At 44.4% G+C, this 16286-nt stretch overlaps 1 protein-coding gene across 1 annotated transcript in view; it reads left to right on the top strand.

The window, feature by feature from the left end:
• myo15aa (myosin XVAa) overlaps window positions 1-16286 on the top strand; it is a 172753-nt gene that overhangs the window by 61762 nt on the left and 94705 nt on the right. Inside the window, exons 19-23 of the mRNA XM_041206940.1 lie at window positions 430-554; window positions 2626-2743; window positions 13248-13423; window positions 15530-15614; window positions 16224-16256. Coding sequence (XP_041062874.1) covers window positions 430-554; window positions 2626-2743; window positions 13248-13423; window positions 15530-15614; window positions 16224-16256 — 537 coding nt within the window. The remainder of the gene's footprint in view (window positions 1-429; window positions 555-2625; window positions 2744-13247; window positions 13424-15529; window positions 15615-16223; window positions 16257-16286) is intronic.

Below are 16286 nucleotides of genomic sequence, written 5' to 3'. Positions count from 1 at the left end.
GATCAGAGAGGATTGACCAGCGTTTAATAGGATAGAGACAGGTGAGAAGGGTCTCAGCTGGTGAAGACAGTGAGTAACTGAGTCTTATGGAAGGTTCCACATTTGACTTGGCCTGTATTGGTCTCAGCCTTACTGGGTTCAAAAAATGCAGAGCCCTTCACTGAAAGCTGGATGCATATGGATTTTGATGGTGGTCAGATGTGATTCCTCCAGGTAGTTGAATGGCATGTTAGCGCTCACACATGAAGAATGGCACTTGGACAAGATATTGGAAGGTGTCATGGAACTGTTTGCCAGCAAGAAGTTAATTTGTTCTAGAGAAGAGGAAAGGACATAAAATGAGACAAGAATTTACAACAGAGAGTAGGGGAGAAAGAGGGACAATCCATCAGATGACAAACTGGCATGAGAACTTCTCCCTTTCTATAGGAATCCGAACTCTTTGAGGTTGATGTTGTCAGCTCTCAGCTACGGTATTCCGGAATTTTGGAGACCATCCGTATCCGGAAGGAGGGCTATCCTGTCCGCATTACATTTGATAATTTCATCAAGAGGTGAGTGTGGGATCTGTCTGTGCTTGGATGCTGTTTGATGCAAAATGTGCTAACTTTTAAATCATGATTTCTATTAAACTTTCATAATCAGATGGCCAAACCTAAAGAAAGAACACAGGGGGTTTGGTGACCCAGGGGTTACAGGGGTTGTGCTCCAAACTCTGGGCCCTGAATTTGAATCCAGTCCAGATTGAGGGCATCAAAGGCTTTTTGTCCTGATAACTGAAAGTGAAGTGAGTTTATTGCATTTTCAGTTTAATACCTTTGGTTATGAATTTTATTGGAAATCCAAATGAAGGGTCAAAACCCAAAGTGCACAGCAACATAGACTAGAAGTGGACAAGGTCAAACAAGAAGGAGTGGTTAGACGCTGATCAGTTTGGATTATAAAGTCTGTAGACTTTAGAATGAAGGGTAAATTGAGCAAGGTAAGATTAGGAGTTCCAAGGCTTTGAGATGATAGAAAATAATGAGTTAAATTAAAGAATCTGCATTTATACATTGCCTTAAATGACCTCAGAACATCCCAAGGACATCAAAGTGTGGTCATTGTTGTAATGTGGAGCGGGATTATGTGTTTTAAATTCAACACAGTGAACCTGCAAATAGAGGGTGTGGACTCCAGAGGAAACCCTGACCTATAACTGAACTAGCAACCTCAGTTCCTGTTGTGACAACACGAAGATTTACATTGATGCAGTAGAATTTGAGCTTGTGAATTGGGGTGAAGCTAAATATAGAGATCACTCTACAAAGGTAACTTCTGATTGCTGGTCTATGCCTTGCCACTATGTCTGTTTGAAATCTGAATTGGATGCTGCACAGGATTTTCCATACACTTCAGTTAAAAATAGAAAATTTGGTGTAGTATGCATCTGAATTTTTGATGTATGCTTATTACCTCGTGAATTTTGCAACTCCATTTTCTTTTATTTGACCTCAGGATGTGGGTGATGTCATGTTTGGCATTTATTGTTCATCTCTAGTTGCCCTGAGAAGGTGATGGTGGGTCAAATGTAACACAACTGACTGCAAAATCACTTCAGAAGACATCAAGAGTGTACCACACAGTGTGGAACTGGAGTCATGTGGAGGTTCAACCACTGGGGTGTCAGGTTCCCTTCCTTGAAGGACATTAGTGAGCCAGTAAGGGGTTTACAACCTCTAACACCATAACTGACACAACTGCACTCCTTAGCCTATGCTACATCAGCCAGTCACAACAGTAAAGTGTGGGTTAAAGATTGAGCGAGTGACCTCACTAATTCTGGACTAAAGAGAGGAATAATCAGCTAGGATCTCTACTGTGGCTACTGAGATGCATGATGAAAAATTTCCAAAATGTGGAAGTCGGCTGAGGGCAGTTGGAGTAATTTCAGTCTCCTTCTTCCAAAATCTCCCCTTTGCTGACTTGATCCTGATTCTACCTTATTTGCATTTCCTTCTTCAACTGACAGAGTCACATGAGGGGACATGTTTCATAACATTTATACGATTTTTAATTTTTTATCCGAAATCAGTTCATCTCCGAGGCAGCTCTCTGCCTCAGGGAGATTATATAGCCCACTTACGCTCATGCACGAAGGTCACGCTCGCCCAGCTCACACTCCTGCCCCCCCTCCCATCCAGCACAGGCAGCGCTTAGCGCTGCCACTCGTGTTTCACACTGGGTGGACCTTAATTGGCCCATCAGCGTAAAGTTGTCTTCTGGGCCTGATCATGGGAGGTGGTGGGCTTCCCTGCCACCCCCGCTGAGCCCGCACGCCAAGGACAAAATTCTGCCCCATGTCATCCCCAGTCAAATAGGCCCCACACTCAACTATGTGTCTCTGGTTAGAAAATAAAATGAATAAGACAGACAGTGGATAAATGAACTGAGATGTCTTGTGATATTTCAGAAAGGAAGATGTGTGAACACTAAAGTCAGTGGAACAACCAAAGGGCAAGCAATCCTGCATTTTACAGCCTTCTTTGTTTGGAAAGCTTTTAGTTTGGCAAATAGTTTCTCGTTATAAATGGATGAATTTTATTGTTACTCAGACAAGATTAATAATATAAACTTCTCTTACAGGTACAAAATCTTACTGGGACTGACAAATCAGATAAAGGCGGATGGCGAGAACTGTGTAACCATCTTGAAACAGATCATTCCTGTCAGCAGAGGAACATACAGCATCGGACTTACCAAGGTCTGATCATCTATAATTTATCCGTAAAACAACCTCAAATCCACTTTTACATTATCTTCGGTCCCTGCAGAAGGGACTTCCTTGTGTTTCAGTTGCCTAAAATAGATTGGAAAACAGAATTTTTCCCCTGTCTCATCTAATATTTTTGCTTCATTTTTCTCTTCTGTCTTCAAGGTATTTATTCTTTCAGGATACAGTTCCACTGGCACTGACTCACTGGGTACAGTTCCACAGGGACTGACTCTCACTGGGGTACAGGTCCACAGGCATTGGCACTTGGTACAGTTCTACAGGCACTGGTTCTCATTGGATACAGTTCCACTGACACTGGCTCTCACTGGTGCATATCATAGACACTGACTATCATTGGATGCAGTTCCACAGATGCTATCTCTCACTGGGATATGTTTCCACAGGCACTGGGGTTATAGTTCCACAGGCACTAATTCTCACTGGGGTACAGTTCCACAGGCACTGACTCTCACTGGGGTACAGTTCCACAGGCACTGACTCTCACTGGGGTACAGTTCCACAAGCACTGACTTTCACTGGGGTATAGTTCCACACGCACTGACTCTCACCTTGGTATAGTTCCACACGCACTGACTCTCACCTTGGTATAGTTCCACATGCACTGACTCTCACTGGGGTACAGTTCCACAGGCACTGACTCTCACTGGGGTACAGTTCCACAGGCACTGACTCTCACTGGGGTACAGTTCCACAGGCACTGACTCTCACCTTGGTACAGTTCCACATGCACTAACTCTCACTGGGGTACAGTTCCACAGGCACTGACTCTCACTGGGGTACAGTTCCACAAGCACTAACTTTCACTGGGGTATAGTTCCACACGCACTGACTCTCACCTTGGTATAGTTCCACATGCACTGACTCTCACTGGGGTACAGTTCCACAGGCACTGACTGTCACTGGGGTACAGTTCCACAGGCACTGACTCTCACTGGGGTACAGTTCCACAGGCACTGACTCTCACTGGGGTACAGTCCACATGCACTGACTCTCACTGGGGTACAGTTTCCCACGCAATTCTGTTATCGTGGTTTTATTACAGGATTTGTTAGCGTCTTACTCTAGAAGAAATCTTGCTGGAGACATTGGTTTTTTGTTGGAAACATATTTTATTTACATGCTAACTATCTACAAAGGGTAAATAAGACCAAGACATAGCTGGAGCTACTCTTGAAGATGCTTCTCAGTCATCTTCCTTCAGTGAGTGACATCACTGTGACATAGCTCCTTATGCACATGCTCGGTAGCTATAATTAGAGTTAACCCTTTACTCCACATCTCCCTCCAAGTTCACACTTCCCACAAACTGTTAACCCTCATGTACTATTTACAGTTTCTGGCCAACTCCTTCTTTCTTACTTCCCCTCCCTCCTCCCACCCCCACATATCATTTTCATCAAAGGCATCAATCCCCAACAGTGTTCTTGGCTTTCTGGAGGATATATGTGTTTGCTTATCATTTCCTGGGATGGCAAGCGCATTGGTAGAGTGGGATAACAGCTTCTCATGACAGCTAGCTCCTGGGCTGTGACACTCACGATGACCTGAATGTAAAGGCAGTAAAAACCAATTAAGGAAAAACTGACTCTTGAGAACCCTCCAGGACTCAAATGATCACAACCCCTTGAAAAGGAAGACAACAAACTAAAATTCTCCTGCTCATCATCTTCTGCGTAGCACACCCGGGAAAGGTGAAAGCACCAGCTTGACAAAATGAAGCACTTTCATCTCCAATGAACAACTTTGCAGCTGTGTTATTCATAGCTGCTGTGATGACAAGAGAAGCATTCAGTTCCTGAGTAAGGACTGGATCTTGTAGATGAAAAGAAGAATGAAGAACATCCTGAAGACTTTGCTGGAGATGAGGAAAGGAGGACTTCCCTACTACCCTTTGGTAGGAATTTCTCTTTCTGTAAGTAGTGGTATTATCTCCACACTGGCTTCGGCATGAGGTTGCTCCGCTGCAGACAATGGGATCTCGGGGTCAGCAGGAGAAAGCAGGATTAGCGCCGTCATCAACAATGGAATAAACTTCAGGACCAGGACCTATAGGAACCTCCTGTGTAGTACTCTGATCTGCAGACTTGCTTGAAAGTTCAATATCCACGTTGGTCATTTTTACTACAAGAATCTCAGTGGTAATAGGAAAGACCACTAGTGTCAGTACTTGTTCAGATAGTTGCTCTGTAGCTAACTCTTTCGTCTGGTACTGTCGCCCTTTCCTTACATGCAACACAGCTTTTATACACTCCTATACCGCGATATGTTCACTTTCCTTTGCTGCACCATTTCTACCGTGTAAATGCCTCCCCGTGGCTTGATAGTGCTATGTGGCTGCTAATAGCTGCATTTGTAGTTCAGCCTTCTCTTTTAGGTAGTTAGACTTCTCCAACTCATGCTTAATTTTAATATTTTCAAGCTCCATTTGATGCTCGACTTTAAGTTTCCTACGGCACTCTTCAGCTGTAGAAGCTCTGTAGTTTGGGTTTCTGTTTCTTTACTGAAAGGAAGTTTGAGTGCCTCCAAGGTTTGCTGATTAGATCATACAGTTGTATGGACTAATAATCTGTTAACTTTCACTATTGGTTTGATCCAATTTGGAGCTAAGCCTCTCATTCTCCCTGGATAGCTTTTTGCTGGCCGCTTGCAATTGCTGTTGCATGTTGTTGGTGGGCTCAATGGAATAAGCTGATAAATTCACCTCGTTATTACCTTCTTCAACAAAAGGGTAATTCTCCTCAATAGAGACAACAAAGACTTCATGATCATTGGCAGTGGAGTCAAAGAGTGCAGTAAGGTCCAGGACCTCTTCTTCCAAAAGATCATCTGTCTCCACGATTGCTTCATTCTCTTGCATTCTTTCCTGAAAGAGCAAATTAAGGCCTAGAATATCTTTCTGCGGGAGGTTACCATCATCCTTGGTGCATCCAGTTCCTGCTTCTTCTAGCCCGTCCCCAAAGTGTATGGTCTACAATATCCTCCTGTGGTCCTTGGAATTGAAAAGAGGATGGCTGCAGTGTAATTTCATTCAGCCATGAAACTCTGTTGGATAACACTGAGGCATCTGCTCCTGTGTCTAGCTTGAATTTGGTCAGATGCCCATTTACATCAATGTCAGCACTCTGATACTGGTTTTTGATTTTCTTTTATTTATCCTAGGAAGATCATTCCCTGGTTCTCCTTCAGCAGATTTCTCCTTCTGTTTTGTAAACACAGATTCCCTGGAACAGCAGACCACTTTAAAATGGCCTAACTTGCCACAGCCATGGTACTATGCAATTCAAGCAGGGGACTTCTTCTTCCCACCTATGAACCTTCTTCCCACCACAGCGGGGACATTGGAAAATGGTGATTGGCACTTTTGCGGGGGGGATCCCTGGTTGTTACCTTGATATACTTTCGTTTTTTTACAACCCGCAAATTGCACAACTTCATTGGGCTGCTCTCGGGAAATTTCACTCACATCTCTGACAAAAGCCTTTCTGCCTCTGCCCTTTGACCTGTCTAGCCAATTGCATTGCTTTGCTTAAATTTAAATCTTCCCAAGATTGTAAGAAGCCAGAGAGATTCTCATCTAAAACACCAATGACTATTCTATCTCTCATCAGGTCGCCTTTTAGGGTTCCAAATTCACAATTTTCAGCTAGGTGATACAATTCATTCATGAGTGAGTCAATCCCTCTGCCCTGATTTAGACTGCTGTTATAACTGCAGCTGATGTTATTCGGGGAGCAAGCCAAATCCCAGAAGGAAACTTGTCTTACTGATCAGAACCTTTTTGGTTTATTATTTTGAAAACGAGGGGAAAACTACTGATCCCAGAAGCATAAAATCACGTTATTACATTTAGGATTTTAAAATTAAAAGATTTATTAACAAGAAGATAGAAGCTTATATACACAAGATTAAATTTACACAGTTGAAACAGTCTTACAAAACATTCCTCCCAAAAAAACCCATTTGGTCAGAACACACAATTAAGCTACTTGGTAATAGCTCCCATATAGCTTTTTAACCATTTCAATCCAGCAATATTACCCAAGACAAAAACTGCTGCTGCCTTAATAAAGCATACCACATGACTTCTCACTCTCTTCCACTCTGCTGTGGGAATTCGAAGGAAGTTCAGAAACAGGCTGTTTTCTGAAAGCAAAGACTTCTCTGGCTTGAACCTGGATTGCTACCTCAAATTCACAACTTTTCTCAGCACAGAGCTGGTCTCAGGACATCTCCCCCACAGAGCCACACACAACTCAACTAAATGTCTTTCCTTAAATATCATTTTTTTCCCTTTCATCCTAGACTACATTGTCCCTAGCACCTCTTTGAACTCAATTTTTCCAAAATAAAAAAAACTTTCATGCCTTCCTCTTGCCTTCGCTTTCAGGTCAAATAAAATGTAATAACCTTCCCTTGTTCACTTATGAAGCTTTTGTAAGTTGAAAAAATCCAATAAACTCCATTTGAAATTTAGCAGCTGAAAAGTCCTTACCTATCACCTAATGCAAATTTTAAAAGCCAACTTATTTACTTGTAATTCCAGTTTCACTATAGCCTCTCATTACACATGTATGCATCTAGCACCTTTACCTTCCATCTTCCCACAAACAAGCTTCCTTTACTAACCTTCCCCCAATTTAATTACCCATGGACAGACAGACAGACACACACACACACACACACACACACACACACACACACACACCCTTCTTTACAGAATACCATCATGTTCCCAAAAACATTAAAATAATAACACCCATCGTCACATTGCACCGATTGAATTTTGGCCTTTCAATTACAGTATTTTTTACGAAGGCTGAATTATGAGTCAAAGGCTCTAATGACATCTTCGTAGAAGCTAGTCTTTTCATTCACCCCCTGTCTGGACAGCACATTGTCTGCTATGCTCCCAACAGCGTATAACAAAGTGCTAACTTGATCTTTGTTCCCTTTACTTGCAAGACCTGAGGCATTACAGTACTGGGTAAACCATCTTCACCAATTTTGCCATTGCTCAGCCTGTCTGGGGTCCTCTATTCTGAAATGATACTGGTAAGGACAACATAGTAGCCATTTCTCACCTTGGTTCGAGTTGTCTTTTCCTGTGCTGCTTCCCTTGCCAATCACTGGGCTGCCCTGAATATTTTTTGTTTCCAGTGTGGTTTCTGGATTGGCCTTGGAAGTCCTTCACCTGCTGCTTTGCACTGTTGCTGGGTTTCACTTAAGGCTTTTCCCACCATTTTCTACGATTTCTCTGTGGGTGTAGTCACTGCTGCCACCATCTGTTTTTGTGGTTTTATCTCGGAATTCATTAGCTTCTTACTCTAGAAGGGATCTTGCTGAAGACAATGATCTTTTGTTGAAAACAGATTTATTTACATACTATCTACAAATATTAAGTAAGACCAAGATATAGCTGGAGCTACTCTCCAAGATGCTTTTCAGTCATCTTCAGTGAGTGACATCACTGTGGCATAGCTCCTTACACACATGCTCAGTAGCTATATTAGAGTTAACCCTTTACTCTACAACACTGACTCTCCACGGGGTACAGTTTGCAGACATTGACTTCCAATGGGTACAGTTCCAAAGGCACTGACTCCCATTGGGGTCCAGTTTCACACACACTGGCTCTCACTGGGGTCCAGTTTCACAGTCACTGACTGTCACTGGGGTACAGTTCCACACACACTGACTCTTACTGGGGAAACAAAAACAAAAATACCTGGAAAAACTCAGCAGGTCTGGCAGCATCTGTGGAAGGGAGCACAATTAACGTTTCGGATCCGCATGACTTTTCAGCAGAACTAAGGAAAAATAGAAAAGGGGTGAAATATAAGCTGGTTTGAGGGAGGGGGGTGTGGTGTGGGACAAGAGAGCTGGATGGAGGACCAGTGATAGGTGGAGATAACCAAAAGATGTCACAGACAAAAGGACAAAGAGTTGTTGAAGGTGGTGATATTATCTAAGGAATGTGCTAATTAAGGGTAGAAAGCAGGACAAGCAAGTACAGAAAGATATAAAAACAAAAAAACTGCGGATGCTGGAAATCCAAAACAAAAACAAAAACAAAAACAGAATTACCTGGAAAAACTCAGCAGGTCTGGCAGCATCGGCGGAGAAGAAAAGAGTTGACGTTTCGAGTCCTCATGACCCTTCGACAGAACTTGAGTTCGAGTCCAAGAAAGAGTTGAAATATAAGCTGGTTTAAGGTGTGTGTGTGGGGGGCGGAGAGAGAGAGGTGGAGGGGGGGGGTGTGTGTTTGTAGGGACAAACAAGCAGTGATCAAACACCAGGAGGGAAATGGAAAGCAAGGAAGGTGAGCAGGGCAAAAGAGAGGAACGGAAATCTTGTCGCAGAAAAGAACAGAACTTCTTCAAGGAGGTAGGCATTTCTTGAAGAGCAGTGGCAGTCAATTAAACACAGAGATAAAAACAAAAAAACTGCGGATGCTGGAAATCCAAAACAAAAACAGAATTATCTGGAAAAACTCAGCAGGTCTGGCAGCATCGGCGGAGAAGAAAAGAGTTGACGTTTCAAGTCTTCATGACCCTTCGACAGAACTTGAGTTCAAGTCCAAGAAAGAGTTGAAATATAAGCTGGTTTAAGGTGTGTGTGTGGGGGGCGGAGAGAGAGAGACAGAGGTGGAGGGGGGGGGTGTGGTTGTAGGGACAAACAAGCAGTGATCAAACACCACCCTAGTGGGGGTGGGGTGGGGTGCAGGAATCAAAAAAGGCTAAAAGGTAGAGATAAAACAAAGGATGGAAATACATTTAAAAATAATGGAAATAGGTGGGAAAAGAAAAATCGATATAAATTATTGGAAAAAACAAAAAGGAGGGGGAAAAATCAGAAAAGGGGTGGGGATGGAAGAGAGAGTTCATGATCTAAAATTGTTGAACTCGATATTCAGTCCAGAAGGCTGTAAAGTGCCGAGTCGGAAGATGAGGTGCTGTTCCTCCAGTTTGCGTTGAGCTTCACTGGAACAATGCAGCAAGCCAAGGATGGACATGTGGGCATGAGAGCAGGGTGGAGTGTTGAAATGGCAAGTGACAGGGAGGTCTGGGTAATGCTTGCGGACAGAACAAAGGTGTTCTGCAAAGCGGTCACCCAGTCTGCGTTTGGTCTCTCCAATGTAGAGGAAACCGCATTGGGAGCAACAAATGCAGTAGACTAAGTTGAGGGAAGTACAAGTGAAATGCTGCTTCACTTGAAATGGGTGTTTGGGCCCTTGGCCGGTGAGGAGAGAGGCAGTAAAGGGGCAGGTGTTGCATCTTCTGCGGTTGCATGGGAAGGTGCCGTGGGAGGGGGTTGAGGTGTAGGGGGTGATGGAGGAGTGGACCAGGATGTCACAGAGGGAATGATCCCTACGGAATGCCGCCGGGGGGGTGCAGGGAAGATGTGTTTTGTGGTGGCATCATGCTGGAGTTGGCGGAAATGGCGGAGGATGATCCTTTGAATGCGGAGGCTGGTGGGGTAATAATTGAGGACAAAGGGGACCCTATCATGTTTCTGGGAGGGAGAGGAAGGTCTGAGGGTGGATGTGCGGGAGATGGGCCGGACACGGTTGAGGGCCCTGTCAACCACCGTGGGTGGAAAACCTCGGTTAAGGAAGAAGGAGGACATGTCAGAGGAACTGTTTTTGAAAGTGGCATCATCAGAACAAATGCGACGGAGGCGAAGGAACTGAGAGAATGGGATGGAATCCTTACAGGAAGCGGGGTGTGAGGAGCTGCAGTTGAGGTAGCTGTGGGAGTCGGTAGGCTTGTAATGGATATTGGTGGACAGTCTATCACCAGAAATTGAGACAGAGAGGTCAAGGAAGGGAAGGGAAGTGTCAGAGATAGACCATGTGAAAATGATGGAGGGGTGGAAATTGGAAGCAAAATTAATAAAATTTTCCAGGTCCAAACAAGAGCATGAAGCAGCACCGAAGTAATCATCAATGTACCGGAGAAAGAATTGTGGGAGGGGGCCGGAGTAGGACTGGAACAAGGAATGTTCCACATACCCCATAAAGAGACAGGCTCTTACTTTTACTGGGGGACAGTTTCACAGGCGCTGGCTCTTGCTGTGGTCCAGTTCCACACCCGTTGACTCTCACTGGGGTACAGTTCCACAGACACTGACTCTCACTGGGGTACAGTTCCATAGGCACTGACTCTCACTGGGGTACAGTTCCACAGGCACTGGCTCTCACTGGGGTCCAGTTTCACAGGCACTGACTTTCACTGCGGAACAGTTCTACAAACACTGACTTTCCCTGAGGTACAGTTCCGCAGGCACTGACAGTCACCGGGGTATCGTTCCATACGCATTGACTCTCACTGCGGGACAGGTTCATAGGCACTGATTCTCACTGAGGTCCAGTTCCACTCACACTGATTCTCACTGGGGTACAGTTTTACAAGCATTGACTCTCATTGGGGAACAGTTCCACAGGTCTGGCTCTCACTGCGGAACAGTTCCAAAAACACTCACTTTCACTGGGGTGCAGTTTCACAAGCATTGACTCTCACTGAGGTACAGTGTCACAAGCATTGACTCTCACTGAGGTAGTGTCACAAGCATTGACTCTCACTGCGGTACAGTTCCACAAGCATTGACTCTCACTGCGGTACAGTTCCACAAGCGCTGACTCTCACTGCGGTACTGTTCCACAAACACTGACTGCCACTGAGGTACAGTTCCACAGGCATTTACTCTCATGGGGTCCAGTTTCACATGCACTGACTGTCACTAGGGTATAGTTCCACACACATTGACTCTCATTCGGGTACAGTTTCACTGCCACTGACTCTCACTGGGGTACAATTCCACAAACACTGACCGTCACTGAGGTACAGTTCCATACGCACTTACTCTCACGGGGTCCAGTTTCACATGCACTGACTGTCACTGGGGTATAGTTCCACACACATTAACTCTCACTGGGGTACAGTTTCACTGCCACTAACTCTCACTAAGGTGTAGTTCCACAGCCACTGACTCTCACTGGGGTACAGTTCTACACACATTGATTCTCACTGGGTACAGTTCTACAGGCACTGACTCTCACTCAGGTACAGCTCCACAGGTACTGACTCTCACTGGGGTATAGTTCCGCACACACTGACTCTCACTGACCTGCAGTTCCCCAGGCACTGACTCTCACTGGGGTACAGTTCCGTACACTCTGACTCTCATTGATGTACAGTTTCACAGGCACTGACACTCACTTAGGTACAGTTTCATATACTGTCTTCACTGGAGTACAGTTCCACAGGCACTGAGTCTCATTGATGTACAATTTCACACGCTGACTCTCACCAAGCTACAGTTTCACACTCTGACTCTCACTGAACTACAGTTTCACACAATGACTCTCACTGAGGTGCAGTTTCACAGTCACTGACTCTCACTGATGTACAGTTTCACGCACTGGCTCTTACTGATGTACAGTTTCATACATTGAATCTCACTGAGGTAGTTTCACAGACTGACTCTCACTGTTGTACAGTTTCACCCGCACTGACTCTCATTGAGGTACAGTTTCACACACAATGACTCTCACTGATGTACAATTTCACACAATGACTCTCACTGAGGTACAATTTCACACGCTGACTCTCACTGAAGTACAGTTTCATATGCTGACTCTCACTGATGTACAGTTTCATACACTGACTTTCACTGAGGTACAGTTTCACACACTGACTCACACTGAGGTATCGTTCCACAGGTACTGACTCTCACTGATGTACAGTTTCATACACCGACTCTCACTGAGGTACAGTTTCACACACTGATTCTCACTGATGTACAGTTTCACACACTGATTCTCACTGATGTACAGTTTCACACACTGACTCTCACTGATGTACAGTTTCACAGGCACTGACTCTCACTGATGTACAATTTCACACACTGAATCTCACTGAGCTACAGTTTCACGTACTGACTCGCCCTGATGTATTGTTTCACCCATTGCCTCTCACTGAGGTTCAGCTCCACAGGCACTGACTCTCGGAAGGTGTTTTCTGAGGTGATTTCATGAGAAGTGATAAACTTCTAGAGTTTTACTTGAGCGGCCATTCTTCTCTTTTAGAATTATAGAATGGTTAAAGCACAGGAGATGGCCATTCAGCTCATTGTGTCTGTGCCGGCTCTCTGCAAGAGCTTCTCACCTAGTCCCACTTGGCTGCCTTTTCCTCATAACCCTGCAAATCTTTTCTCTTTAGGTAATGATCCAACTCTTTTTTGGATGCCTTAATTAAACCCACCTCCGTCATACTCTCAGGCAGTGCATTCCCAGATCCTAAACACTTATTGCGTAAAACTGACATAGCTTTAAGTAAATATTATCACATACCAAATACTGGACATTGAATATTAAACTAACATTTGTAATGGAGAATGTGGTAAAATTAAGTAAAACTCTACGTCTAACAATATTTGGAAAGTAACAAGCTGGCATCTGCTTTTGTTTCAGCTTTTTCTCAAAGAGAATTTATATCACACTCTGGAGATCAAACGGGATGGTCTCCTGCTCATTGCCTCCCTCACCCTGCAGCGATACGCACGTGGGTTCTTTGCAAGGAAACGCTACATAATGCTCCGGAGGACAGTCATTCTGCTGCAGGCTTCTGCCAGAGGTTACCTCACCAGGTAAGGGAAAAATCCAAGGCTATGAGAGTAGAGATTAATCTGGTATCAGCACCACAGAACTTAACAGCCATAAAGGCAGAAGTTGGAAGATCAGCTTGAAAGAGAAAATTGTTAAGGAAAACCAAACTGCAATATTATTTATTTCTAAAAAGCTTCTTGAGCGGCTGATATGAGTCCCACATGGCATGTTGCCTTCTGGTGCCAGACTAAAAGACATCTCTCAGAGGGTAAAGAGCATTTTGATGGGAGAAGAGGAACAGCCAGAAGTCATGGTCTAGGTGGGAACCAACGAGATAGCAATGAAAAGGTTTGAGGCCTTGCAGTCAGAGTTTCAGGAGCTCAGGAGGAAATTAAAAAGTAGGACCTCAAAGGTAGTCATCTCTGGATTGCTTCCAGCACTATGCACCAGTGACTATAGGAATAGTAGGATAAAACAGATTAACGCATGGCTGGAGAAATGGTACAGGAGGAAGGACTCCAGCTTCCTGGGGGTTGGGACCTGTTCTGGGGCAGGAGAAACCTGTTCAAAGTGGATGAGTTGCATCTCAACAGAGCTGGGACAATGTCTTTGCTAGAAAGTTTTTTGGACTTTGGGAGGGTGTAAACTAATTTGATAGTGGGTTGACACTTGGATGAAACATGCTAGAGGAGAAAGGAAGTACACGGAGGATTAGAGAGAAATAGTAAATAATAGTCCAGAAATTCAGGGATCAGAGAGGGAACAAATGTGAGCCTGTCTAAGATGGGTTTGGTATTCATGTACATGAATGCACACAGCATGGCAAATAATGTTGATGAGTTGCAGCCACAGGTTGTCACATGGGACTATCATATTGTAGCAAAAACAGAGACCTGGTCTAAAGAAGTCCTTTTGGGGACTTAATTATTCTTGAACACCTTGTATTCAGGGAGTGTTGGAGTGTTTGGGAAGGGGTTGGGGAGGGGTATTGGTGAGGTGGGATCTGGGAAGATTTTTACCATCACCCAGCAACCTGCGTCTCCCTGGCCTGGTCCACTTGGTACTGCAATCACACATTCAAGAACAAGCTTTAAAAGGCTGTGCGGCTTCTTTGTTCTGTGCATTCTCATTTTAAATTTGTACGTTATGTTTCTCCAGGATTCAACAAGCTTATCCACTGAGCAGTTTAACCATACAACTCAATTGCAGGTTTAGTTCCCAATCTGTATGCTTAGCTAGTCTTAGTTTGTCAATGAGGAAGTGTTACAGTCACCTCAACGTCTTGGGGACATTAGTCAAGTTACCTGCTTCCCGTTGCTACCGAGGGCTTCCTGTGTGAAAGCACATCTCAGGCCAGGACCAAATGGCCATGGCTTTGATTCCCTCCATGGTAGAATAGCCTGTGGACACTTCCGGGTCACAAATGGGGAAGTCCCCAACACCCATGGAACTCCACACCGGCACTCATGGGACTCTACTGCAGCACCCGTGGGACTACCTAACCAAGGACTTGCACCTTCAGCGGAAGTGAAAATTGGTTTAAAAAGAGAATAAAGATTAGAGATTATGGAAGTATAAAAATAAGGGTCCAAGAGTTTGTGGCTGCAAACCAGTGATTATGCCAGGATTCTATTCTGCAGCACTGACCCCACAGGAGTTTGCAGGATAAGTGGCAGGGCCTCGTTTGCGTGGGACTTGCAGGTGGCACTGCAGATTCATTTCCATAACTACCTATCCCTTCACAGCCAGAAATCCAGTGCTTGTCCAGCCCGGGTGTGGTGGTACCCAGGCTCACCCCCCCATTTTCAGGAATCTACTTCCCTGGATAAGTACTGACCCCCCTCCCCGGGTGGGGCCCATTTGCACCCATCTGGTAGCCCTATGCTTCACTGCCCTCAGCATCCTGGTCTCCAAGTCTAAGGCAGACCATGAGGGAACCACGGAGGTGAGAATCCTGGCATCAAGAGACCCTCTGCACAGGGGCACCAATTGATATTCATTGTCTAGTGAATGTTCTCGTAATCTGTGGGACCCAGCATAACAAAGTCTTGTCATTTTCTGGAGTTGTTAAAAGAGACCAGTGGAAAGGATAGAATTAGCATCTTCCCTCACTCCTCTTGTATTTTGTTCTTTGTTTCTCCTGACAGGAAGAAATTTCAAAAGTTTAAGGAAAGTTTGATCAAAGTACGATCCATCATCCTCATGTTTACGAACCGCAAAAGATTCCTCAGAGTAAGTAAGAACATTGCGTGCACCATTTTACAATGTCATCCTGGACTGCATGTCAACCTAATCTGTGTCCGTATGGTCCAACTGATCCATGTCTACCTGGCCTACATGGTCCATATTTACCTGGCCTACATGGTCCATGTCTACTTCGCCTACATGTTCCGAGTCTACCTGGCTTACGTGGTCTATGTCTACTTTGGTCTTTGTTTTAGGTTAGTATTAATGATTACCCATCACTATTTGAAAAAGACATGGAGTCCTGACCAACGACTTCTTACTCAATCGCCATCTCTAACAATGGGCAAACTAATTTTTCACCTTGTGTGATCTTGGTGTGCACAAAATGGCCACTATGTATGGCTGAATAAGCATAGTTAAACTTCAAAGCAACTCACTCTGGGTTTGAGTCTACTGGAATTTTACAAACCACTCAGGGTAAATGCAAAGCCTTTCTCCAGAATTTGACAGACTTCCTGCTGTGGTAACAATAGGGAATTGGAAATTGGGGGAATCCAGCTGAGATTAATGGCATGTACGTGAAACATTGTTGAATGTTTCTGAGACGTAAGATGGCATTTTACTTTCCTAAAAATATATTTTTCTCTTTTGTAGCTACGAGAACAGAAACGTGAGAGGATTGAGATGGTAACAGACTTCTTTTCATATTATTTTTGG

Source organism: Carcharodon carcharias, chromosome 15, assembly GCF_017639515.1.
Source record: "Carcharodon carcharias isolate sCarCar2 chromosome 15, sCarCar2.pri, whole genome shotgun sequence".
NCBI classification, from domain to species: Eukaryota; Metazoa; Chordata; class Chondrichthyes; order Lamniformes; family Lamnidae; genus Carcharodon; species Carcharodon carcharias.
The sequence above is the reverse complement of the archived record's forward strand: the minus strand, read 5'-3'. Positions and strand labels throughout refer to the sequence as shown.